The sequence below is a fragment of the Triticum aestivum genome, chromosome 2D (genome assembly GCF_018294505.1).
Source record: "Triticum aestivum cultivar Chinese Spring chromosome 2D, IWGSC CS RefSeq v2.1, whole genome shotgun sequence".
Classification (NCBI taxonomy): domain Eukaryota; kingdom Viridiplantae; phylum Streptophyta; class Magnoliopsida; order Poales; family Poaceae; genus Triticum; species Triticum aestivum.
In genome coordinates, this window is record NC_057799.1 from 38,021,830 (window position 1) to 38,046,065 (window position 24,236).

At 41.2% G+C, this 24,236-nt stretch overlaps 2 protein-coding genes across 5 annotated transcripts; one reads left to right on the forward strand and one right to left on the reverse strand.

The window, feature by feature from the left end:
- The first annotated feature begins 242 nt into the window (after positions 1 to 242).
- Positions 243 to 6,328, forward strand: LOC123051383 (uncharacterized). Of its 3 annotated transcripts, none has more exons than XM_044474251.1 (3): positions 243 to 446; positions 2,584 to 3,634; positions 3,824 to 6,328. In XM_044474251.1, the coding sequence occupies exons 2-3, from the start codon at positions 2,739 to 2,741 to the stop codon at positions 6,036 to 6,038; spliced, it is 3,111 nt and encodes a 1,036-aa protein (XP_044330186.1). In that variant the 5' UTR covers positions 243 to 446; positions 2,584 to 2,738; the 3' UTR covers positions 6,039 to 6,328. The 3 variants fall into 3 exon arrangements, with proteins under 3 accessions (XP_044330186.1, XP_044330184.1, XP_044330185.1); XM_044474250.1 differs by adding an exon at positions 1,975 to 2,135 and having other exon boundaries at positions 257 to 446; positions 2,584 to 6,328; XM_044474249.1 differs by having other exon boundaries at positions 2,584 to 6,328.
- Positions 6,329 to 12,882: 6,554 nt separating this feature from the next.
- LOC123051384 (uncharacterized) lies at positions 12,883 to 22,960 on the reverse strand. 2 transcript variants are annotated; one of them, XM_044474253.1, is made up of 24 exons: positions 22,791 to 22,960; positions 22,501 to 22,643; positions 22,079 to 22,163; positions 21,499 to 21,552; positions 20,535 to 20,626; positions 20,325 to 20,428; positions 19,785 to 19,860; positions 18,987 to 19,440; positions 18,124 to 18,459; positions 17,831 to 18,034; positions 17,653 to 17,751; positions 17,479 to 17,551; positions 16,581 to 16,708; positions 16,180 to 16,471; positions 15,874 to 16,097; positions 15,666 to 15,793; positions 15,007 to 15,121; positions 14,605 to 14,660; positions 14,398 to 14,491; positions 14,127 to 14,316; positions 13,968 to 14,051; positions 13,788 to 13,885; positions 13,642 to 13,704; positions 12,883 to 13,493 (listed from the first exon to the last, which is right to left on the reverse strand). In XM_044474253.1, exons 1-24 carry the CDS (start codon positions 22,827 to 22,829, stop codon positions 13,386 to 13,388), a joined length of 3,339 nt encoding a protein of 1,112 aa, XP_044330188.1. In that variant the 5' UTR covers positions 22,830 to 22,960; the 3' UTR covers positions 12,883 to 13,385. The 2 variants fall into 2 exon arrangements, with proteins under 2 accessions (XP_044330188.1, XP_044330187.1); XM_044474252.1 differs by having other exon boundaries at positions 13,788 to 13,888.
- Positions 22,961 to 24,236: the final 1,276 nt, after the last annotated feature.

Consider the following 24,236-nt stretch of genomic DNA (forward strand, 5'->3'; position numbering starts at 1 on the left):
ATGTGGCCCAACAGATAAAAATAGGCTAAAAACGCCCAGTGCGCAAAATAGGAGGCAGATTAGCGGGCCTAGCATGCCGGTGGGCCGGCCCAATTAGCATATGGGCCGTGCCTGGGCTGCAGGCTGCAGCACGCGGGCCGGCACGGCCCATATAATAATCGTGCCTCAGCAGGCCGGGCCGTGCCGGGCCGGCCCGTTTGGCCAGCTATGGTAGTACCCCAATTTGAGGGGCAAATTACTAAGAAACTGACACTGGTGGCCGCCCGCTCCAAACGAGTCGCACGACTCGTCCTCTCTGTTGCTCGATCCCCCAACTCCCCACACTAGGGCTCGCGCCGCCGCCGCCGCCGCGTCGCCCGACAGCCCGCCCCGGCCGCTGGCCTCGACGCCTGCCTCGCCCCGACTCCGCCCCCGGCCACTGGCCTCGGCGCCCGACGTCGCCTCCGGTGAGCCCTCTCCTCTCTGTCGCCGCTCTACTCTATCTCCTAGATGGATGGATGAATGGACGAACTGGATGCATGTTTCCTCTCTGATCTGTCTCCTAGATGGATGGATGGATGGATGGATGGATGAATGAATGGATGCAACTAGATTTTAGATTGGTTTCTTCTTCCTGCGCTGATCGAATTCCAATCCTATGCATGGGCGAGTCTTCCTATGGCGTGGTAGGAGCAGAAGATGTAGTCTCCATTGCGTCCCCTCCGGCAGCCCCTCCCGGGTTCCTCCCACAAACCCTTTCCTCCTCTCAGGCCGCTGCCTCTCCCGAACCACGCGGCCCCAAACCCTAGGTTACTGCATCTACCGTACCCCTGCAATGTTTGCCCCCTCTAATCTCGTTTATGTGATCAGCGAGTTTTTTTTCCCCACTTTTTTCCGGGAATGTGATCGGTGAGTTTGTGCCCTGTAATTTCCGAAATTGATAATGTATTGTTTATTTGGGTTGTGGGGCGCAGCTGCAGACAGCAGCATGGGCTTGGAGGGCGGGGATTGGTACGATTTTCTTACAAAACTGCAATGCCCTAGAAATCATTGTTGGTACTGGCCACTTGTTTGAATGCGCTACGTGGTGCTGGTTGTCGCAATGCAACTGTCATATTTTTGCATTCTGTTGGCTGTTGATTGCTTGAATGTTGCTGCGGTTAGTGTTGGTTGTATGTTTCACTGATTGTTTGAGTGCTCTTGTAGTCTCGTAATCCCTTTACATCCTGTTGGTACTGAGGTGTGCCTATGTCATAGTTTAGAAATTACTACACATATACATGCATTTAAATTTTATGCCAAAGTAAATGAAAGGAATGAAAGAAGGAATATGATTGCAAATGTTTTTCTTACCACGATCTTTGCAGTAGCTGTACAATGCTTGTTCTCAGAGGATGCCATAGGAAATTGGCGTGTTTAGTGATGATGAATGAACGCATTGGTTTAGTACGTTTTTGCCGAGAGATATGGTAATGATGATGGAGTGGCGATTTAATTTGCCTGCAGATATCTAGTTTCATCTGCTTCCTGTGGTATGCAGGATTGAACCTGAAGCATGTAGTATCTGCCGGATCTAGAAATTCCCTGGATACTTTCTTGTATTACAAATCCAGTAGTGCTCTCTAGTCGTTCTCATCTCTTCTTACACCTGAGACAGCCCATCTGAGTCGCTGCCACGATGCCCCAAATTTTCCTTGAATAACCCATGTTTTCACACGTCTTACTTTGGGCTCATCAAACTCCTTCCTGCACATGGGAACATGGCAAGTTTTTCCTTTTCATCTAGAGTTGTCGAGAATGGCACTGTATTTACTTGACAAGATAATCTATTACTTCTCTATTTGTTTCTAGTGGGTTATGCCCCTTTCCGGTCATTCTTTTGTCACTAAATCACATGCAACACAAACTATACTATGGTGTTGTACATCGACGAGCTGATAATAGCCTGCTACAAACATTTTCTGGTGATAGCTGATTATAAATAACAATTTGTAGGTCCTGATGCAGTAAATTTTCCACAGCTGCGGGGTCCTGATGTGGTAAACATTTTCTGGTGATAGCTGATAATAGACGGCACTGCATAAACAACTTACGAAGAACGCTGGCCAAGTAGCTGATTATAAATAACAATTCGCTCTTCCTTATCAGTGCATAAGGTTGATGTGAAATATATCTTTTGTCAATCTTGTTCACATGTCTTCTTTTTTTTGCTGGTATTGCCTTTCGATGTGTCACTAGATAGATGATGTTTTAGCATTGACTCGTTCTCAAATATGTATTCTTGACCATGCGTATATGTTAGTAGAAACTTGTAGTTTAATATGATGGAAATATATTTCATGAAAAATCTAATATTTCTACTTTCATCTTACCAATCTAACTATTATTTTATCTACTGCTAGTCAAAGTTAAACAAATTTGACTGCACGCTTTCTAGGAAACTATCTATTTACGAACGGAGGGAATATATCATATGTGGTCTCGTATACTAGGTTTTGCACTTGAGCAATCTTGACTTATTGTTATGGAATCCACAAATGCGTGTGTTTTTAGGTGTTAAATTTTCAGTTACTAAGAATTATTCTTTCCTTCTTAAATTTGTAGGTCCTGATGCAGTAAATTTTCAGTCATATTGTTGTTTGAGAAATTGTCGAGATGTGCGCATCTGTTATCCGCTGTGAAGCTTGAGTCAGAGGATACTCATTTCCAGCTGATATCACTTCACGTGAGAGCTTCGTGGTATTTTTTTGGCAGTGATTATGATGGAGTGCAACAGAGAAGAGGCTTCCATGGCCAGGGACATTGCTGCAAAGAAGTTGGAAGATAAAGACTTCGCTGGTGCCCGAAAGATTGCACTTAAAGCTCAGATGCTATTTCCAGAGCTTGAAAATATATCTCAGCTGTTAAGTGTTTGCACTGTACACTGTGCAGCAGAGGCAAGGGTGAATGGAGAGCCGGACTGGTATGCAATCCTTCAAGTGGAGGCAACAACAGATCATGCTAACATAAGAAAGCAATACCTCAGGCTTGCCTTTTCACTCCATCCCGATAAAAACTGTTTTCCTGGTGCTGAAGCTGCTTTCAAGTTGGTTGCTGAAGCTCATTCAATATTGTGTGATCAAACAAAGCGATCTCATTATGATATCAGAAGGCAGTATGCTTCCAGAAAAGTGTCGAAGCAAGCTACACAGCAACAAAAGAAGAGTGGCACAAGCAAATGCGATGTACCTGGGCATGTACAGACTTTTTGGACCATATGTGCTCATTGTCAGATGCGATATCAGTATCACAACCATGCCCTAAACACTCTGATCCGCTGTCTGAACTGCGAAAATAATTTCTTTGCATACAAGTACAACTTACAAGAACAGTATGCGCCGCCTTCATCGAGTGTACCCACTAATTCTCAAGTTCCAACGAAGACGTTTCCAAGTCAACAAGGCCGCCGTGTGAAGCTTTCTTCTGCACAGGAAACCACAGGTGCGAATCCAAGGATGAATGTGGCCCAAGGTGACGGTTACATGAAAGGGTATAGCAGGCCAACCATGGGCGAGAAAGCTAGTCAGTCAAGAACGACAAGCGGGCAAAGTCAATTTTCAGCAATGAATCAAGAAAAACCTGCTGTACCGACTGCAAATGAACATATGGGTGGATGGTCAATACCAGATCCTCCTGATCCAAGCATCATTGGCAGACCAAAGTCAGGTAGAGCAGATGCATCTGCAGCTTCAGATGCTATGAATGTCCCTAGTCAGTCAAGAACGACAAGCGGGCAAAGTCAATTTTCAGCAATGAATCAAGAAAAACCTGCTGTACCGACTGCAAATGAACATATGGGTGGATGGTCAATACCAGATCCTCCTGATCCAAGCATCATTGGCAGAGCAAAGTCAGGTAGAGCAGATGCATCTGCAGCTTCAAATGCTATGAATGTCCCTGGTCCTGCAAAGCTTTCATCTACAGGTGTTAACACATATGCCAAAATAAGGATAAATGTGGCAGAATGCGATATAAAAGGGCATGACAATCCTAGTGGCGAGAAGGAAGCTAACCAGTCGTATATTACAAAGGGGAAAGTTGAAATTCCAGCAAAGACTCAAAGTAAATCTTCTGCCCAAACTGTAAACATGAACACAGGTGTTTTTGACAGAAAGAACTCGGGTATAGAGGATGCATCTACAGTGTTAAATGCTGCAGGATCCCCTGTTCTCCGGAGATCAGCTAGGAGGACGCAAGATGCTGATGGCAGTAGTAGCCTCAACTATAATAGCAAAAAGAAGCGAAGAAAGAACAATTGTCCATCTAATGCTGATTTGAATGGGAAGCAGATATTTGATGATAATGTCACTAACGTTGACAGGCAATCGGTTCCATCTGATGTGTCTGGCAAAGTAGACATCCAAGAGGAAGCTAAAACTCCAGATATAGGTGATCAGGACAATATCAGGGCAGAAGTTACAGATACTGTTGGTCAGAATCAACCTTGCTATTCTGTGAAGCTTTCTTTCCCTGACGCAGAATTTTTCGACTTTGAGAAGTTGAGGGATGCTAGTCTGTTTGAAACTGGTCAAATCTGGGCCCTTTATGATAACCTTGATGGCATGCCGAGATATTATGCTAGAATAAAAAGTTTGGATGCCTCCAACTTTAAAGTTCATCTCACTTGGCTGGAGCGCATTGCAATGAACGAAGCAGAGGAGAAATGGTCCGATGAAGAACTGCCCGTTGCTTGTGGAAGCTTTAGCTTAGGAACAACAGAGATATCACAAGACAGACAAATGTTTTCGCATATTGTTTCATGGACAAAAGGTTTTAAACGAAGGAAATATGAAGTACATCCCAATAAGGGTGAGGTATGGGCTCTTTATAAGGGATGGAACATGCAGTGGGGATCAGATGCAGATAATCATAGATCCTATGAATATGAAGTCGTGGAAGTCCTGTCAAATTTCTCAGTTAGTGCTGGCGTTACTGTTGTCCCATTGGTCAGGATTGAAGGCTTTGTCAGTTTATTTATGACAGTTAAGGATAAATCTGAAATTGTGGTAGCACCAAGTGAGCTACTTCGTTTTTCTCACAGTGTTCCGTTTTATAGGACAAATGGTAATGAGAAAGTTGGTGTCCCTGGAGGTTTTCTGGAACTTGACACTGCATGTCTCCCCATTGACCTGGATGCAGCGTTTCCTTGTGTTTCTCTTCACTCCTGCATGTCCCCTGGCAAGAAAGAGGGCAGCACATCCATTGATTTGAGCACTGACAGTGCAAGCAGTAGAGGAGAAAATGAATATATTTCTTCTGAGCCAAAGACATCCTTGCAGAGAAATCCCGATGGTCCTAATTCTTTAGGTGACTTCTCTGAGCAAAATAGTCCCTCCTTAGTTTATACATATCCTGATTCTGAATTCTATAACTTCGAGGAATGCCGCTCATGTGAGAAGTTTGAACGTGGACAAATATGGGCTTTATACAGTGATGTTGACAACTTCCCTAAGTTCTATGGCTGGGTAAGCAAAGTCGAGCTAGAACCTTTCAAAGTTTATTTGACCTGGCTTGAAGCTTGTCCCCAAGTGGAGCAGGAGAAACAGTGGTTGGAGCAGGATATACCTGTCAGCTGTGGTAAATTTAAAATTCGAAAGTGGACAACCATGTACGAAACAAACGATACTTTCTCTCATTTAGTATGCACCGGACATGACCCCAACCAGCAGATTGAAATTGTTCCGCAAGTAGGTGAGATTTGGGTCATCTACATGAACTGGACACCTGACTGGACTCCCTCGAGCCCTCATGCTTGCGGATTTGAGATCGGCGAGATCATTGAGCGCACTGAAGCTAGCACAAAAGTTTCTCTTCTTACTCAAGTCAATGGTTACACAGCGGTGTTCAAGCCTGGCAAGCGAAAGAGAGTTGTGGAGATACCTACAAGGCACAATCTGAAGTTCTCTCACCGGGTGCCCTCGTTCTGTCTGACGGAAGAAAATGGCGGCAAGCTCAGCGGCTTCTATGAGCTGGATTCAGCCTCTGTTCCAGATGTCTTCCTTTACAAGGATGCCCAATGACATGCTGATGGAAAAGCTCAAACCCTGCCAATATATTCTGACTAGAATCATGTCTTATTCCGCTGTCAGTTTTTTCTATATATGCCGGTCAGCTTTAGTCTATTTGAAACCATGTTAGCATTCTATTGCAGACTTGCAGTGCCCTCTCTTGCTGGTGGTGGTGAATTATCAGGTAAACTAATGCCTACTAGCGGGCGGAGGCGCGTGCCGCCGCGCCCGTCAGTAAGCCTGAGATAGTCTTTGTCGGTTTCATCCATGGAAGAAAATTTAAATAGTTTGCTCGGGATAGAGTTGGCGGTGTGAAAGTTCTTGATCAAAACTGTTCATTTTAGCGCAAAGTTTAGCACATCCGTTCTACTCGAGTTGTTCTTTACTGGGATTGGTTCGTGCCCTAGTTTTGGCATATGGGGAATGGCTATAGCTCATTCATCTGTTGCATTCTTAGTACCCAACAATATACAGTTAGTACATATATGCAGAACAGGAAGCAACATCCTCAACTATCATAAGATGCTGGATTTGAAACACTTTTCACTGCATCTGCAGATTAGTTGCATCCCCTTCGCTGGTCCCTGAAACGAACAACTATTTTTTGGCAGATCTGTTGGTAATAAGGCCATCTTATTATATTAGCTATTAGGCATAGCATGGTTGGTGCATTTTGATATAATTAGCATATACTTACCTTTTTTCTCTATTTAGACCCTGTAGCAGCATCATTGTTGGTTTTTCTTCTTCTGGAGTAGCTGCGTCGTTCGATGATTATTGAAAGAAATTTAGTGCAACATATGAGCAAAACCAAATATGAACGAGTGCAGTGTAGGAAAAATCTGCTACATCTCATATACCTTTTCTTGTTTTGCTTTGAAAGACAGACTTAGGATGGTGCTGTTTCAACAATGGCCTTGTCTGCTGGATCGTGTAGAGGATGAAGAGCCCTGCAGTGTCCACTACCTAAATTTATACAAAAGTGAAGCCAGTTTTTCAGATCATTTGTTTACTTTCGTGACTATCTTATTGTGGAAACAAAAGATTCCCTAACAAGTCCATTATAAACAGAATTTACCGAATCCCAAAAAATGTTGATGCAAGTAGAGAAATCCTACATCCTCATGCACTCCTTCAATAATTTGGGGTCATCGACTTGAGGAAACATCATATTTTACCAAACCTACCAAATAAGCATGTGTACTACTCCCTCCACACCATAATATAAGACGTTTTTTCACACTAATAGTATCAAAAAACGCCTTCCCATCTAATATCCGATAGCAGCTCTTGGTAACAATATCAATCACCATTGTAAACCCTTTGCATGAGGTATTCCTCCACCGTGAAATATCAAAGCAAGTAGGATGTAGGGTAAAACCTTTGTGCGACCTTCGCTTCGAGACTTCCAGCTGCACTTGTAACCCTACAGAGGGATCTGGTGGTATTTTGCATTGTCAACTAGCACTCTCAGGTACCAATATGAGGTCTGGTACAAAGATTGAACACAAAGGATGAGCTAGAGTTTTGAGATGAGATGCCGCTGGTGAAGATGATGATTCCCATGATGAGAGAAGTGTTGGTGATGATGAAGGCTTTGATTCCCTCCTCCTCGAGGGAAGTTTCCCTGGTGGAATCGCTCTGCCACAGAGCAAAAGTGCTTTGTCTCTGTTCCGCCACGCAAACGGTGGCAAAAAGTCCCGAAATTGTCCTCTTGATTTTTTCTAGGGTAGTTAGGATTTTATGGCCAAAGGACTTCTGGAGGAGAGCCACCAGGGGCACACAAGCTTAGGTGGCGGGTTTAGAGGGTGACTGTGCCACCTGCCCATGTGGCTGGCTGGTGAACCTTTTCTGGCAGATCTTTACTCCATAATTCCATTATATATTCCAAATAATTCTCTAAAAATCCACGCTTCATTTTGAGCTTCGGAGCTGCCGGCAATCTCCCTCTCTTCGCATAACTTGCATTTTAAGAGAGAAAATGCATTATAATTGCATTATAATATGAAATATAACATTGAAATAAGATAAATTACAGTAGAAAATAATGAAGCAAAATGGACGCATCACCTCCTCCAAGCCTAGACTCTGATTGTTATGAAATCCATAAGCACGGCTTATTCTTCAGTAGGTTTGCTTCAATACCTCCATCTTTTAAGATACATAAGTTGTCGGTACTTCGACCTTGCTGCCTACCCTGAATTTAAGGCAACATGGTTTAAAATACATAATTACCATTTATAAAGTCTGTTTTAAGATCCATAACCCATTTTAGGGGGGGGGGGAGGTTCTACTGAGGCAAACCACATCTAATAAGACACTAGGAAGTACTTCCTTTGTTTCTTTTTAGTTTGCATATAAAATTTGGTCAAATTCAAACTTTGTAAAGTATATAAGATTTGACTAGGTTTGTAGGAAAGGATATCAACATTGACACTATGTAATCAATATTATTAGATGCACGATGAAACTAATTTTCATAGCATATAACTTTTGTGCTTCCTCCGTCTCAATTTATAGGGCATGCGCGTCGTTCTACGTTGAGAATTTAACTAGCTATATATGTATTATATGTGATGAAAATATATGTTTAAAAACTACAACCGCTTAAGAATCCAATGATATACTTTTGGTGACATATAACTCATATTTTCGTTAGTCAAATGAATGACCTAGAACTACACGCACGCACTGTAAACCGAGACGGATGGAGTATTGTAGATGTTGATATTTTTTCTATAAAGTTAGTCAAACTTTATAAAGTTTGACTTTGACCAAATCTTATATGCAGACTAAAAAAACGGAAAGGATATATAAAGATATTGTTGCTAGACAATAAGCTTCTGAGATTGGAACCGAGATATTTAAAGATATCAAAACTCTTTTTGCAAAACAAAAGGATATTAAAACACACATGCGCGCGCGCATACACACACTTCATTATTCATGCCTAGCTAATTGCACATGCATTACAACGGGGGCATAATTGTTTTATTAGTAGGTTGTCTGCAACTGTGTTTCGTTTGAGTCAACACTTGTTCATTTAACAAAGAAAACATAATTTTATTCGGTTTGCCAATAAAAAGGAGGGTAGTTGAGGCGATTTTTAGGAAAACCGATAAAAGTGGCGTATCCAGTGCTGAAAACTCCCACACAAGGTGGGGTCCAAGGAAGGAAATATCTAAACAACCTTACCTTTGCATAATAATTCTGCAAGGAGGATAGTTCGAATCCAGGACCTCCAGGCCACATGTGGAATGACTGCCACTGCGCCAGGCACGCCCTTCTTTCTTAGTCATCAATTTTTAAGAAAACCGATGACTAAAAAACCCAGAAATAGGAGGGTAAAGAATCCATATGATGAAGGGAGAGGGGAGGAGGTACATATGGTTGGTTGGGCGAAGAAAGAAGTAAAAGAGGGAAATCTGTTCATTTCTTTAGTAAATGTTCGTGTGTTGCTATAGGGAAAAAGAATCACTCGGACCTCATCAAGCCAAAATCTAAGCTCTTGAGGTTCGCATCTAGCAAATATGCCTTTCATATGCAAGGTTTTTCTACAACTTGGGATGGCGGAAGATTTACAATTAAATTTCCCGTTTCTAAAGAAGAACCACAAGTTTCAGAAATAACGTAGGGAATATTAGAGATAAAACATGAAGGCAAATGACACTACATATCCCGGAACAACTACTGTGAATATGAGTAAATTTTACATGCACAACGGTATGAATTTCAGAATTGTTGGACTTTCCTTTCGCATTTTCCTTGTGTTGGTTCAGTAAAGTAAGTTATATGCTCAGTTGGTCTACATCATTGAAGGTTATTGTTTTTAGCCCGTGAACAAATTTGCAGGTCAAGAGTAGGTACTCCCTCCGGAAATACTTGTCGTAGAAATGGATACAAATGGGTGTATCTAGAACTAAAATACATCACTAGTAGAAAAAGGGCCTTTAGTCCCGGTTCTGGAACCAGGACTAAAGGGTCGTTACTAAAGCCTCCCCCTTTAGTCCCGGTTCTGAAACAGGGACTAAAGGGTCGTTACTAAAGCCTCCCCCTTTAGTCCCGGTTCTTACACGAACCGGGACTAAAGGCCCTCCACGTGGCCGCTGCCTGGAGGTCCACCTTTAGTCTCGGTTGGTAACACCAACCGGTACTAAAGGAAATTTTATGATTTTTTTATTTTTTTTTATTTTCAAATTTCTGAATTATTTGAACCTCTAATCTCTAATCACCCCTCATCACTGCTCAATTTAACCTCTAATCTTTAATCACCCCTCATCATTCCAAATCATCTAACTTCCTAGACGGTCACCCATCCTCTCACTACTCCAGCCTGAGCACGCTTAACTTTCGGGTTCTATTCTCCCTCGTTTCCAAGTCTACACTTGTTGTTTTTCTGACAATAGTAAGATGTCAATCCTATTAACCCTCGGGAATTTAGCTTGAGCATGAAGTCACACATTTCACTGTTTGAGTTTGAAACTATTGTTCTAAAAAACAATAATTATTTAGTAACACTAATATTTCTTGAATAAGTAGTTTGACCATAGTTTGACCACAGTTTGACCAGATTTGACCAAAATTCAAAAAACTGAAATAATTATTTAGTAACACTAATATTTCTTGAATAATTAGTTTGACCATTGTTTGACCACAGTTTGACCAGATTTGACCAAAATTCAAAAAAAAATGAAATAATTATTTAGTAACACTAATATTCTTGAATAATTATTTAGTAACACTAATACTTCTTGAATAAGTAGTTTGACCATAGTTTGACCAGATTTAACAAAAATTCAAAAAAAAACAAAAATTTGAGCATAACTTTTTCCTTTTAGAATTTGAGGATTCTAAAAATTTGCAAACAGGCCATAGGCTGTCAAAATCGGATGCGGATTTTCGTGCTGAACATTTTGATATATTATACATTTTTTTCTGACATCGTATGCAAAACATGTCCAAATTTAAGTTTTTAAATTTTCCTAACTAGTACATGTAGTAACATAACTACATCTGGAAGGATTTTAATTTTTGAAGTTTTTTTTATCATTTTCTTGTGCTTTTTACAAAACTGAAAAGGCGATTGGGGGGGGGGTAGAGTTTGAAAATGGGACTTTTAGTACCGGTTCGTGCCATGAACCGGTACTAATGCCTCAAACCCCATTAGTACCGGTTGGTGGTTCGAACCGGGACTAAAGGTCTAACCTTTAGTACCGGTTGGTGCCACGAACCGGTACTAATGGGCATCGCACCCTTTAGTCCCGGTTCGTGGCACCAACCGGGACTAAAGTTCCCATTTGAACCGGGACTAATGCCTGTACGGTGCCCTAGCCGCTCGAACCGGGACTAATACTCACATTAGTCCCGGTTCGTAATGCAACCGGGATTAATGCTCTTTTCTGGCCGAACCAAAGCCCTGTTTTCTACTAGTGCATCTAGATACATCCATTCCTTGGACAAGTATTTTCGGACGGAGGGAGTACTATATAGCAGTATAGATTATGTTATTCAGACAGATCCGCTCCATGAACAAACTGAATGTAGCTCCGCGGCACTAAATGCAACCATGAAAATATAGATTAGATGTGTACACATGTTGTTTAATAGTGCATAGTGAACTTCTTATGGCATATACTACATGTTGTTTTAAAATTTTGATTCCGATAGTTTAGTGGCCTCACCATGCTGGACGAATGGTATTTTATGATCTTAACTCATGAAGGGAAGCCATGCCGGACGAATGGTATTTTATGATCTTAACTCATGAAGGGAAGTCGTGCTTACAACAGTGTTGATTGTAATGTCGATGAAAAACTGTCATGTATGCTGGACTATGCTACATGTTATTTGAAGTTCTAGCATCAACATACAATAATTTTTTCTCTTGCTAGTCGTGTCGGTTCATTCAAGTGAACAAGGTGCTCCTCTAAATTCCAGGAAAATAAATGTTGACGTCTGCACGAACGTGCTCACCAATGAAGCTATGCATTTGAAATAAATCTTCAATTCACCCTTAGGCCTAATTTGGTTGGAAAGGTGAAGTTTCCCAGGGCACTAATCCACCTCGGGGAGATTTACATGGTTTTGGGGGATCCCCTCTCCCACCACGGGGAGACCACCAGCCCAGTTTGGACAAGATGCCAGAGGGGAGGTCGGGGGCGGGGCGGGGGCATCGCTTTCAATTCAGCAGCGTGAAGCACGGAGACTGAGGCTGAAGGGTTGCGATGGAGAGCGAGCGAACGAGTAGAGGGTTTTCTCCCCGACCAGTCGATACAGGGGAGATCTACCCGGGGATGGGCCGTGGAAAGGTCAGGGTTCTTCCTCCCTCGTGCGAAACCAAACGGCGCTGTTTGCTTGCCCAGGGCGAACTCAACACGTGGTTTACCCAACCGGGGAAAAGGCAGGCATCCCGCAGGGATCCCTCACAACCAAATGGGGCCTTAGGAGGTGTTTGGTTGAACTCTGTTAACGTAAATGGTACTGGAATCAGATCACAGGCAGAAACGTGATCTGTTTCCTGAGGGGTCGACCGGTATCGAAATTGACTTAACATGGAACTCGATTACGGGGGATTTGTTCCCGCTCAAAGTGAACCCAACAAAAGTTGATGGTATGAGGTTGCGCTGTAATCGAATGACGGCTCAAAATGTACGAACCAAACACTTCCTTAGGTTCATGTAGCTCTTTCTTTATATATACTCACTCTGTAAGGACATATAAGAGTGTTTATATCACTACTCTAGTAATCTAAACGCTCTTATATTTCTTTACGAAGGGAGTATATGGCACTGCACCCACACGTGACGATTGATGAATCGAAACAAAAAACAAAAAACAAAAACATACACATTGCAACTTGATAACCACAGTTCAAGTATTAGTCAAGAGAAGGTGTCACATCAGATACCACCAACTAACAATGCCACACAGGCTCTTTGAAGTTTCTCAATGTAAGCCGTTCGGTTTATTGTCTCCTTTTACCTTTACAGACAGAACGAACGACTGAATGACCACCCAAAAGAAATCATGTACGGCAAGTAGGTTCCGCCCCACGCTTTCCACCCATGGTGCATATGATTACATGGTGATATACAACATAAACCTAAGCTAATGCATCCAAACAAGCCATGCTGTCTGTCTGTCTGTCAGTGAGTGAGTCAACCTAGTGGCAAGGTAGACAATCACCTTGACAAGCTGCAGTTGTCCATGAACATAAATATACACAGCACAAAGGCGGGGCGGAATGGGCGGAACCATGCCACGATAAATAACAACCGGCAAATAAGGCATTCCCAAGTACCGAGAGCTGGACGTACTTTGTGTAGGATAGGATGCAGTGATGTGAAAACCCCGAATAGGTTACAGTTTCCACCACTTCTTGTTCTCCATTGTTTTCGCGAGCTCCTGGGCGAGCGAGGCGAAATTTTCCGCCCCGTCTTGAAGCTCTGCGGTCCGCTGGCTTATTCTCTGGTACAAAGGCGATTAGCTAGTGAGGCTTTTCTTGTTCAAGAAATGGTTGCAAGAGAAGACGAGTTGACCAACGAAAATCAGAGTACAGTCTGGGGCTACCAGCCTGGTGTGCGTAAAGAGTGTGTTACGGAATTCATTATTTTACCTCGAGTTTCTCCTGCCGCTGCATGAGCTTATCCTTCGCATGGGCAGCTGCTGCTGTTGCATCCTGCAAAAGGAAACCTTAAGAGTCAGCTTAGAGAGAGAGAGAGAGAGAGAGATCATGACGAATCGCAATGTTGATGGAATTACCCCGCCAAACTTATATTTGGTGAGAATTTCTTGGGTACTTCTCATTCTTGGTTTGTCAGCATCACTTGACCCTTCAAACAGTTTCGCTCTCTCGTCCTCTACTGCAGAAGTGTAGGCATAAACTGATAAACATGAACAGTTCAAAAGGCGTGTTTCCAAAAACCAAGACATACGCCCAACCTGTTGCTTTCTTATTCATGTGACAAGCAGAGGATGATGCTGGCGGAGGGGATAGGGGCACTTCATCATCAATTTCTATGTCATCTGCATTGAAACGCTTTTGGGTAAATAGGCAGCACTTCAGCTAAATGCTTTACAAAAACAGGGAGAGGGCGAGACCAATTGACAGTTCTTCTATTGGATCATCAGGATAAGCTAGTGATGGTTCAACATATGGTCCTTTCAAGAAAATTGACTCCAATAGTTCACTGGGGGTTTGGGAATTGAAACTTTTTCTCAGGTTTGCATTTTCATCCGCTTTTCCTTTTAATCCTTTAATAATGCCACCAATAACTCCTGCTGCTGGATTCTACACCAGAAGTTTCATGTTAAGTCAAACTGTACAGAGTACTGTATCATATAGGTTTGAGGAGATTAGACAATTGCCTACCTGCTTTCCTTTCTGGTCTATCGAGATGCTCATAGCTGCTTCAGCTGCTGCTGCAAGTACCTTATCATGAAGGCATGGCAATGATTCTGGAATCCTAAAATGATTATCATGGATACGAAACATTAGTTTAATACCACTGGGTCGGGCATCAGAACTATTGAGTTAAATAGACTTGACATGGGAAGCAAGCAAGAAAAAATCAAGTACCTGAAGTCATTCTCTGAGTCTATAAGAGAGATAATTGCAAATTCAGATCCATTAACCTGTGGCGGGAGACATACTAGAAAACTGAGGGAGGTATTTTACAGCACAGTCGATATAGAAGCTAACATAGCTGAAGAACGAATCTGGATTAACTAATAGAGATGAAACAAAGTTGGGCACCCTCAACTGTGCTTGCCACAAAGAAAACATGTCACTCATTTTAGACACCGTTATTCTGGCTTGTTTTTGCGGAGAACTAAGCTAAGGTTACCCAGATAGTGATGTGGAAAGCCAACACTAGTATAGAACATAATCAAAATAATACTTAGATACAATGCGGTGGCAAAATTTAGCGAACAGTCAAAAGTTGAACATCAAATTACAAAGGCAAGCAGAACAATTTACCAGAGCAATTTGTCCATTTGAGGAGCTCATGGTTTTACCCATGCCAGTCTTGTAACTCCATCTTAGTAATTCCATCAAGGAGCTCTCAGCCAGAATATCTAGGCTTGGCAAAGATCTGTCATGACAAGCATAAAACAGTTCAGGTATGGGCAAAACTTCACCAGGCCCTTGCATGGATGTACACACCTACAGGTAACAGATGATGACACCTGAAAAGTCTCCCTTTTGAAATCTTGAAAATATACACAAGATATTCTAAAAGAAAGAATACTGTGAAGATTTACAATCAAAGACTATCTTTTATCTATAACAAACTGATATTCCCAAGAAATTATTCATGGTGCTGTACATGAGACATAGGGAACAACAAATAAGATGATGGTAGTATTACCAGGTTGTACTTCGTAGATTTATTAACTATAGCAATCTAAATTTTGACAAGCATGTGAAAAGAAAAGTCCATGTAAACTTGCAGTAAGAGCAAATAAATGTACAAAGGGAATCCGTTCTCCACCATCATACTTTGACAATAAGTGTCATATTAGTTAATCCACATGATTACAATATGAAATCGTAAGGACAACATGGGAGACACCTTCATATTAAAATTTCTAGCATACCAAGCAATGAAGCAAATAACATGACAAAATCGTAACTACCTCAATTCTATGATGCCTGTCTGATAAAATAATATCAACCCACAAGCTTTATCATCCTTATTCTTAAAAATTGCTGACCAGCAGCATTTTTTTGTGAGCTTGGTTTTATGTAGATGCTTGTTGCTTCCCTGATGAGAAAAGAACATAACCAATAAGCTTTAGAAGTTTGAAATCTCAAAGAAGTAGTTCGCATATGCCAAGTATGCACCTGAATCATTGATGCCAGAGAAAATAAAAGCACCACATCCTCGAAGCAGACCAAAAGAAGTGAATCTGAACCGCCACTCTGTGGATGTAGAGAAGCATTTTTCTTGTTAGTTTCGGCTCCATGTACTTGCTTCTGGTCCAGAACATGTTCTTCTTTCCCTGTATGACTTTGACATGGGAGCTTGTCTTCTGGTAATTGGGCTTGCTCTTCATCTGAAGCTCCATCTAAACCCAGAACTTGCAGAAATTATGAGTTGATCTAGGGGGGTGGGGGTAGAAGTTAGCATAGTGAACAGAAATCACTTACCTATGATGACATACATCAAAAGTGCAGAAGATTGTTTCTCATCTAGCAGAAGTGAATTTATGATCAGACCACTTGTGCTGTCAACTACAGTAAGACGTGCATCCTTACTTAAGGAAAGTACAACATCTGTTGGAAATTTTGCACTTGTAGCAATCTCTTTCTGGGGCGGGCCTGCTTTTGCAGCAGATGCACCTATACTGTAGTTGCTTACTGAAACCACAGGAGAATTTGTTCCTGATGTACAATCCACAGAGAACATCACGGAGAGTTGACTTGCATCAAACATTGCCACCTTTGAGAAGACAAACCAAAACATAATAATAATAATTAGTTAATAGCAAATGGTATGTACAAGCATCAAATAATTAGTGAAACTTCAGAGACCTTAAAGGAAAATATACCTGGCCATTTTGATACCCTACTGCAAGGGCCTCTCCAGAAGATGTAAATCTGAGAGATCGCACGGGGGAATTTGATGCCATAAAGGCAATATTGCAATGGAACCCTCTCCCATGATGAACAGCATGAACTGAAAGAAAAATACCAGAAGGTAAGAAAAACGAAATGAACCACATACGGACATACCCACCAAAAGTGGTTTTTATAAATGCCCTGGTGAGATTCTCTAGCATGGAAAAAAGTAAACACGAACATGAGCAGGTCCTATTTTATGGATGCCTCTTATACGATAACAAATGAAAGCAAATTTGACATGGACTTGTTTTCACAAGGATCTGGCAGCAAAAAGAGCACATGGAAAATATATCAACAAAAAAGAACACTTGGAAATATGTCCTTTTACGAGATGACATTTACGCATTATCTTGTTAACAGGGTTTTATATAGACTTGGATTGCGACTGAACCAGATGTTGAATAGTAAAACAGGCAGCACCAAACACATTTTTACCAGAATACCAGCAAATTACTAGGATATAATGGCCTATACTATCATTACAATGATTAAGCACTCGAAATATTTCTTTTCTCTGCATATAGCTTGACAGGGAGTATGGTGCAGTTGAGATCGTTTCCTGCCTATAGACAGGTTGCATCTGTGCCTCACTGCCTCTACAAATATATTGCCATCTCTCAGACTGACCATCAAGAAAGAGTGTGTGACAATCAAAGCAAACTGGAAGCCCAGAAGGCAACATCATGAGGGCAACTTTGCTGTTGTCTCGTATTGACTGACCTAATTTTTTTAATACATACGGGATGATGGAGAGGAAACAAACAAAGAAAGAGGAAGTGCAAATATAATTTAATTTGCACTTATGCCTTCATGTGCAGTATTTACCTTCCTGCTTAGATCCACTCACAAAGTGAAAGCTGGAATCCCCACTGTTCTCTTGAAGTTTATACATGCGGACCTACAACGTTACAAAAATATACAAGATACTTAGACAGTATTGAATATGCTGCTGACAACCAATAACTTGGACTGACCCATAAATTTTAATAGTAGACTAACCAGACCACTTGTTGTGCCAACAGCAAAAGTCATGTTTAATGAACAAAAAGCCAGCGATGATACAGAGGCATTTGCTCCATCCAAAATAACATCAGGCACCTGAAGTAATAATAGTTTTAGTATTCTTGCATTGATTTAGTAGTCATCAGTCAACAACTAAGAACACGGTAGAGGTGACCTTTGCATCCAAGACAAACATTGGCATCAGAATAGGAAAAGTTGCATCCCATATTCTCACAGAACCATCTTGATAGCCTGCAACATATATTCTTTCAACTGCATGATCTTCCTTCAGTGACATTTCACTAGGAACCCCACCAGTCAAAGGCCATTTCATATTCCCTGATATTGGAGGTGCGACAATTTGCCTAGCACAAAATTTCTACCAAAAAACATGAATATACAATCTGGTAAAAAGGTTGCAGTTAAGTTAAGTAGAGTAAAATGTCAAGAATCCACACAAAACTGTACCTTCAGTGAAATACTTGGATGCTCTCTCCCAGTTAGTGAATACATATCCGTAACAGTTATGCTGGGATCAATTGTAGGAACTACGACTGGAAATTTTTGTGCCTCAGGCTGAGCATATTCCTCTTCTGATTTCCGTGCAGAAAATAGAGCACCACCATCATAGAAATTTAACTGTCCAGGATTTGTCAATATAAAAAGTGCAGAAGTTCGTATTTTATCTGGAACCCCAGTATCTGGAATAAGAATCATATCAGCAAAGGATCCATCAAGTTTGAGGTCCACCCGGGACGCGCATCTTACTGACTCTAATCCATTAGATGATTCCAGACTAAGAACCTACAAGAGAATACAATTTTTCATTGAACAAGGTAAAGTTTTCCATAGTCCACCACTGAAAAACAATACGCCGTACATATTTTTCTGTGCTCAGAAAAGTAACTTTGCTAGATATATGATACACATATATTTGTAGAGCAAAATCTAGATACATAATTGCTCGCATCTGCACAAAACATATCTACCAAGTTGTTTCGACCTCCGAACTGGTTGCCTCTAAGGCATACACTCATGTCCTTATTTGCTATCGCTGGAAATTATCTTGGATAGGAAATATTTGCCCTAACCTGTGTACGCCATGTAGCAATGCAAATTAGTTTACTGGTTCTACATTAACATATCAACAGCCAGATGAGCCAAATGTGGGTGTTCTAATTGAGTTCAGATGAGCTAGAAATAGTTTCTTGCAAGTTGGTAAAGGAGCAAACAGCTATACTTGAGTACACTTTTCGATGCATCAGTTGCATGCATGCCTAGAAGATTGCATGAAATAGAAAAGATAGATGAGAATGAAACAAGACACAAACCGTCAGAACTTCTTCAGACCCCATATCATCGCCACCGTATACAAAAAGTTTCCCGCCTTTAGTGGTGTCTTTTGCTGACCCAGCAGACCAGTGCAAGACAATAACAGGAAGCCTGCGACTCCCAGAAGCCAGCTGCAGCTTAACAACGTTAGACGAAACATCAGTTTGTTTGCCTTGTCTAGAGGATACTGCAGTCATATCCCATAGAAGAATGTCTCCAGTTATATAGCCAACAGCAACAGTTGAACCCCCTCTTGATGCCCAACAAAGAGAGCAAATTTCTCTCTCTTCCTCATTCTCATCAACATTATCTATTTGATCTTCACTAGCATGTGTTTGAGCGCCAGTGACTTGGCCCTTCATATGCAAGTCCCCGTAGCCTCGAACAGCAATTGCATGGTCCTCTGACACATCCCAAAGAACTAAGAATCCTTTCTCATATGCAATTAGCACCCTGAAGCATGTAAAAAAGCAGTTCATTCATGTGTTTCAGATTGGCAAACTGAATTGTGATAAATTGTGCCTCTCATATTAGAGGGATCTGATGAAAACAACGGTACAGTTCATCTTTCCAATTTTCTGCATCAAACATCGATTTTTCATGAATTGTTTGCATAGTAACAAAGGTAGCTGAGTATAGTATTATAGCCTCCTTGTATCTATTTGTGTTTTTCATATGTTTGACCTCCTAATATGATGTAATATCAGCATGCATACTATTTACTAATGAACAAAACTTATATAGTTAACGATTATAACAAAAAAAAAATCCAGGAGTTCCATTCATGATGATCTTACCTGGTGCCCAAGGTGTTAGGTTGAGGCAGTATTCCAACAATAGGTTGAGTATCAAGCAACGGAACACCAGCTGCTTCTGTGAAGAAATTGGACCAATAAAATCATGTTTAAGACTCAAAGCAGTATAAGATAAGCGAAAAATATGGTGTGTTGATTCATTGAAACACTTGCAAGTCCAGATGTAACAATTGAGAGGAACTGATAACTGGATAAGATGAACTCAATTCGAGTGTGTAAGATAACAACTGCCAGTGCTCCAAACAAAAGAGTAGTATGAAACCGGAAATTCCCTTAAATAGAAATAACATCGCTCAAGTCCAGTAAAAAAAGTTCAGACTTCAGATTAACTCAAGCCATTTACTTATGCAGTTGTGCAAAATATCCAATATTTCAGTGGAAGATTGAAACTTCAGAGTAACGGATTACAATTTTAACTTCATGCTGCTATAATATTAACATGAACTTGGATACATAGACAGAAGAAAATTAAAATTTATTAATTAATATCTGTTGATAGAGACACATGAAACAGCACTATACCAGCTAAGGAATGTATAGAAACATTGTAAGGCATCTTTTGAAGCTTCCCATCATATAAATCATACTTTAATACAGAAAGCAGACCATTCTCATCTCCAAGGTACCTGAATGTGATGAACAAATTTAAGATACGGATAAAAGGCTAGAAAGTGGTCCATACAGCTACTAAATTAAGAATGTAACAGAATAATTTTCCTGTCCATTGCTCACATCAGAAAGGTCCCCTCTATGACTGAAAAAGCAGTTATATTGGTGTCCCACTGGGAAGAATGAAATAGCTGCCTGAATTCAAGATTCCACACCTACAAGAGAAAAAGGACACGCGTATATTACATGCAAACTTCTAAAACAAGATGGAGTAAACCATACTGTATGAACATCATAATATTTTAAGGTTATGACCATGCTATTTAGTCAAAGCCTCAAAGGTACAGGCAAAATTTGTAAGTGATTGCCAGCAATGATAGTAACTACCCTCGACATATTCTTCTTAAGGAGTATAATCAAATATACACAAAAAAGAAAGGAAGATTTGTCAACTAAGCCCGCCCGAAGGAAGAAGAGATGGCTTGGCATGCCTGTAACTGTAAGAATCAGGGGCTAGGCGATAGTTGACATTCTTCTTCGAATGAACCCCAAGGATTAAACGATGTCTGTGCTTCAGATGTGAGATAGGAATATGAAAGCATGTATTTTTTATTTTATTTTTGTGAAGAGTAGGCTGAGCACTTAATAAAAAGTTTGTATCAGATGCGCTTCTTCAGCACCATATAAATAGGTATTTCCTTCGGAGTCCCTTTCCCAATATTGCACAATTCAGATTGAGGATTATCTATATTTTTGGTGAATTATATTCTAACAAGAATTACTGTCGATATCTAACTGCACTTTAGGCACTATAAAAAGATGGCAAGGACCTTGTGCGGACAGAGAAAAATTGCCCCACATCAATAAGCAGAATGCATTCTGACATGCTGAAGTGAACCTCGAATCTTCACATGGAAAGTTGGTGTGCCAACCAATCCATGAGCATGAATGCATTGCACACCTTATGCGTACATATAAGAGTAGTGGTAGCCTCCAGAGTAAAAGGGAAAAACTTTCTCAAAAAAGCAGAAGGATGAAAAGGGAAAGAAAATTGAATACAACAAAGAGCTGTCTCTCAATGCCATACCTGGATTTCATTCTCATTAGAAACTGCAATTAGTAGCCCCTGGTTTTGTATAAACTGCAATATATAACAACCCATTACACACTTCTACAACTGGCAACAGATTAAGGCTTTTAGAGGTTACACCAAATGTAAGCAAGTACTCCCTCTGTATCAAAATATAAGACGTTTTTTGACACTATGAAAGTATCAAACGTAAGCAGACCTTATATTTTGACACTATGAAAGTGTCAAAAAACGTCTTATATTTTGATACAGAGGGAGTACAAAGTAGCTAGTTACTAGTCTAACATGCAAAAGTAGCTTCTGGTGGTACACAGTTGCTTCAGAGAACTATATAACTAAGGCAGACGGTGAAAAGTGTATAGTTTACTGAGGCAAGTAACATGGAAGGAACCCCAAGGACTGTACTGGCTAGAGTTTCAGTCAAAGATAAAATCGACTTCATTAGAAAAGGAACACCCTCCACTTCAAACCAACCCAAACAGGGGAAAAAACGACTCGACATTTTTCCATTTAGTTCAGTATCTACACACGCACGGTGCAAGTAGAGAATGGTCAGTCATTGGATGAAGTGCCACACCTGAAGATACTTGTATGGCATGCTCTTTGGCGATATAAGGATGCCTTCGATATTATCACCCCCAAAGAGTTTTATCCTCCCATCCCTGCAGTTTGAAGCGTGGTCACCATCAATTCAACATGAGGTGGACATGACATGGATGCATAAAATGTGCTCAAGGGCTTGCTGGTATCTTCTATTAGCGACTCGAGCAATGATCTGAACTGCATTAAGGCTTCAAGCTTAAGAGTTGAACGCAGGATGAAACACTACAAGTGACCTTCTTCACATGCTTGTTTGGATGCCTTGCTATATGGCAAGAAATGGTTGTTGCTCGGATTCAGAGGGTGGTAACACAGCTTGACAGAGATATCACAGCTTCGGTTTTGCTATTTTGCAGTGTAGGCAAAGTTAGGACGAGTGGAGGGAGGTTGGGGGCTCACAGCGTCCCGACGGCGAGGAGGCGCTGCACGGGGTCGAACGCCATGACGGAGGCGGCGTAGGGGACGCCGTAGTGGAGCGCGATCTGCGCGTCCAGCTGGGCCACATCGCCGGCCGCACCTCCTCCTTTTTCTCCGCCCCCACCCTGCAGCAACAGCCAAGCAAACGGAATCAACAACACGGCCACGGGCAGCGGCAGAAGAAGACTCCGCCGCCCAGCCCCGGCGAAGACGGACGGTCTGATCGACCCCAAATCTGACGGGATAGAGCGGGAGAGGGGACGGGGCGAGACCTGGTGCAGCTTCTTCAGCAAGAAGCGCTTCGCGAACATCGGGGACGGGGCGGTTCGACGCCGGCGGGGGGGCGGCGGCGACGGCGAGGCCTGGTGACTGGTTCGCGGTAGGGGGAGCAGAGCAGGTGAGGCGAAGACGAAAGGGGGCGAGAGCGACTATGGTAAGCGGGTACGGCAACGCAGACGTGCCGGTGGGGGGTGGGGCTCACCGGAACCAGTCGGAGGCCCGACCACGTGCCGAGTTGGGCTCGCTGCGGCCCATGGCTGGTCAATCCCAAAGGCACCGTAGGAGCCTTTTTCGTTTTCCTTCTCTCGCTTTTTCACATTTGGTTTTCTTTGTTCCTTTTTTTGGTTTCTCTCGATTTCTTTTTGTTTCTTTGTTGGCTTTTATCGGTTTTATTTCCTCTCAACACATGTATACTTTTTCTCAGAACGGTATCTACTTTTTTAGAGCACACGTGAAACGTTTTTTCGCATACACGTTGGACATTTTCCAAATATAATACATGATGTATATTTTTTAAATACGTGTTTTGAAAAAAAATTGAATGCATGGTAATTTTTTTCCAAATAAATGGTGTACGTTTTCTAAACGACAACAAACATTTTTCTAAAAATAATGAATAATTTTCTACGTTGTATAAATATTTTTACATTTTTCATTGACTTCTTTTGGACACCAAATATTTCTTAAAATTTCATGATATATTTTATAATGGTATAGAAAGAACTTAACTTACTTGGATTTTTTTACATTTGTATATAACATTTTTTTAAATTTCATGGACATTTTTTGGATCGTCGAAATATTGCAATAAAATGTGGCATACATTTTTTAATGGCACATAATATTGTTTTAACATTACACAAACATTTTATAAAATTCTAAACACTTTTTCAAACCTGAAACCAGACATTTTATTTGAAACACGGGAACATTTTTTCATTGTCCAACATTTATTTTGAAAGTTATCAACATATTTTAAAATTGCGCTAACAATTTTTCTACACTATCTTTTTAAAAATTCGTCTTTCCAAATTTTGTAAGTAAATTTAAGTTTTAAAAACATATGCATTTAATTTAAAATAAAAGAAGAAGAAGAAGAAACTCTGGTGACATTAGCAGGACAAGCCACGACCTACGGGGGCGGCCCACCACAGGCGCCCTGTAGGCGAGGCAACCATGCGCCTCACAGTAGGCGGCACATAGCCGCACCCAGGTTTTTTTGTCTTTTCAGGGCTCATTAGGTTTGTAGGATTTTTAAACCCGGTCGATATGAAAAGTAGAGGATTAGGGTATCCTACATACTCTGATACTTACCAAGTTTGCCATGTGGTCTCATCTAATGGTATCTCTATTTCTAAAAAAAAGGCGAATGCTTATGTAGGAAAAACTTCAATTGGTGAAAATCCTGTAGAAATCCTCCAAGCCGAATGAGCCCCTTA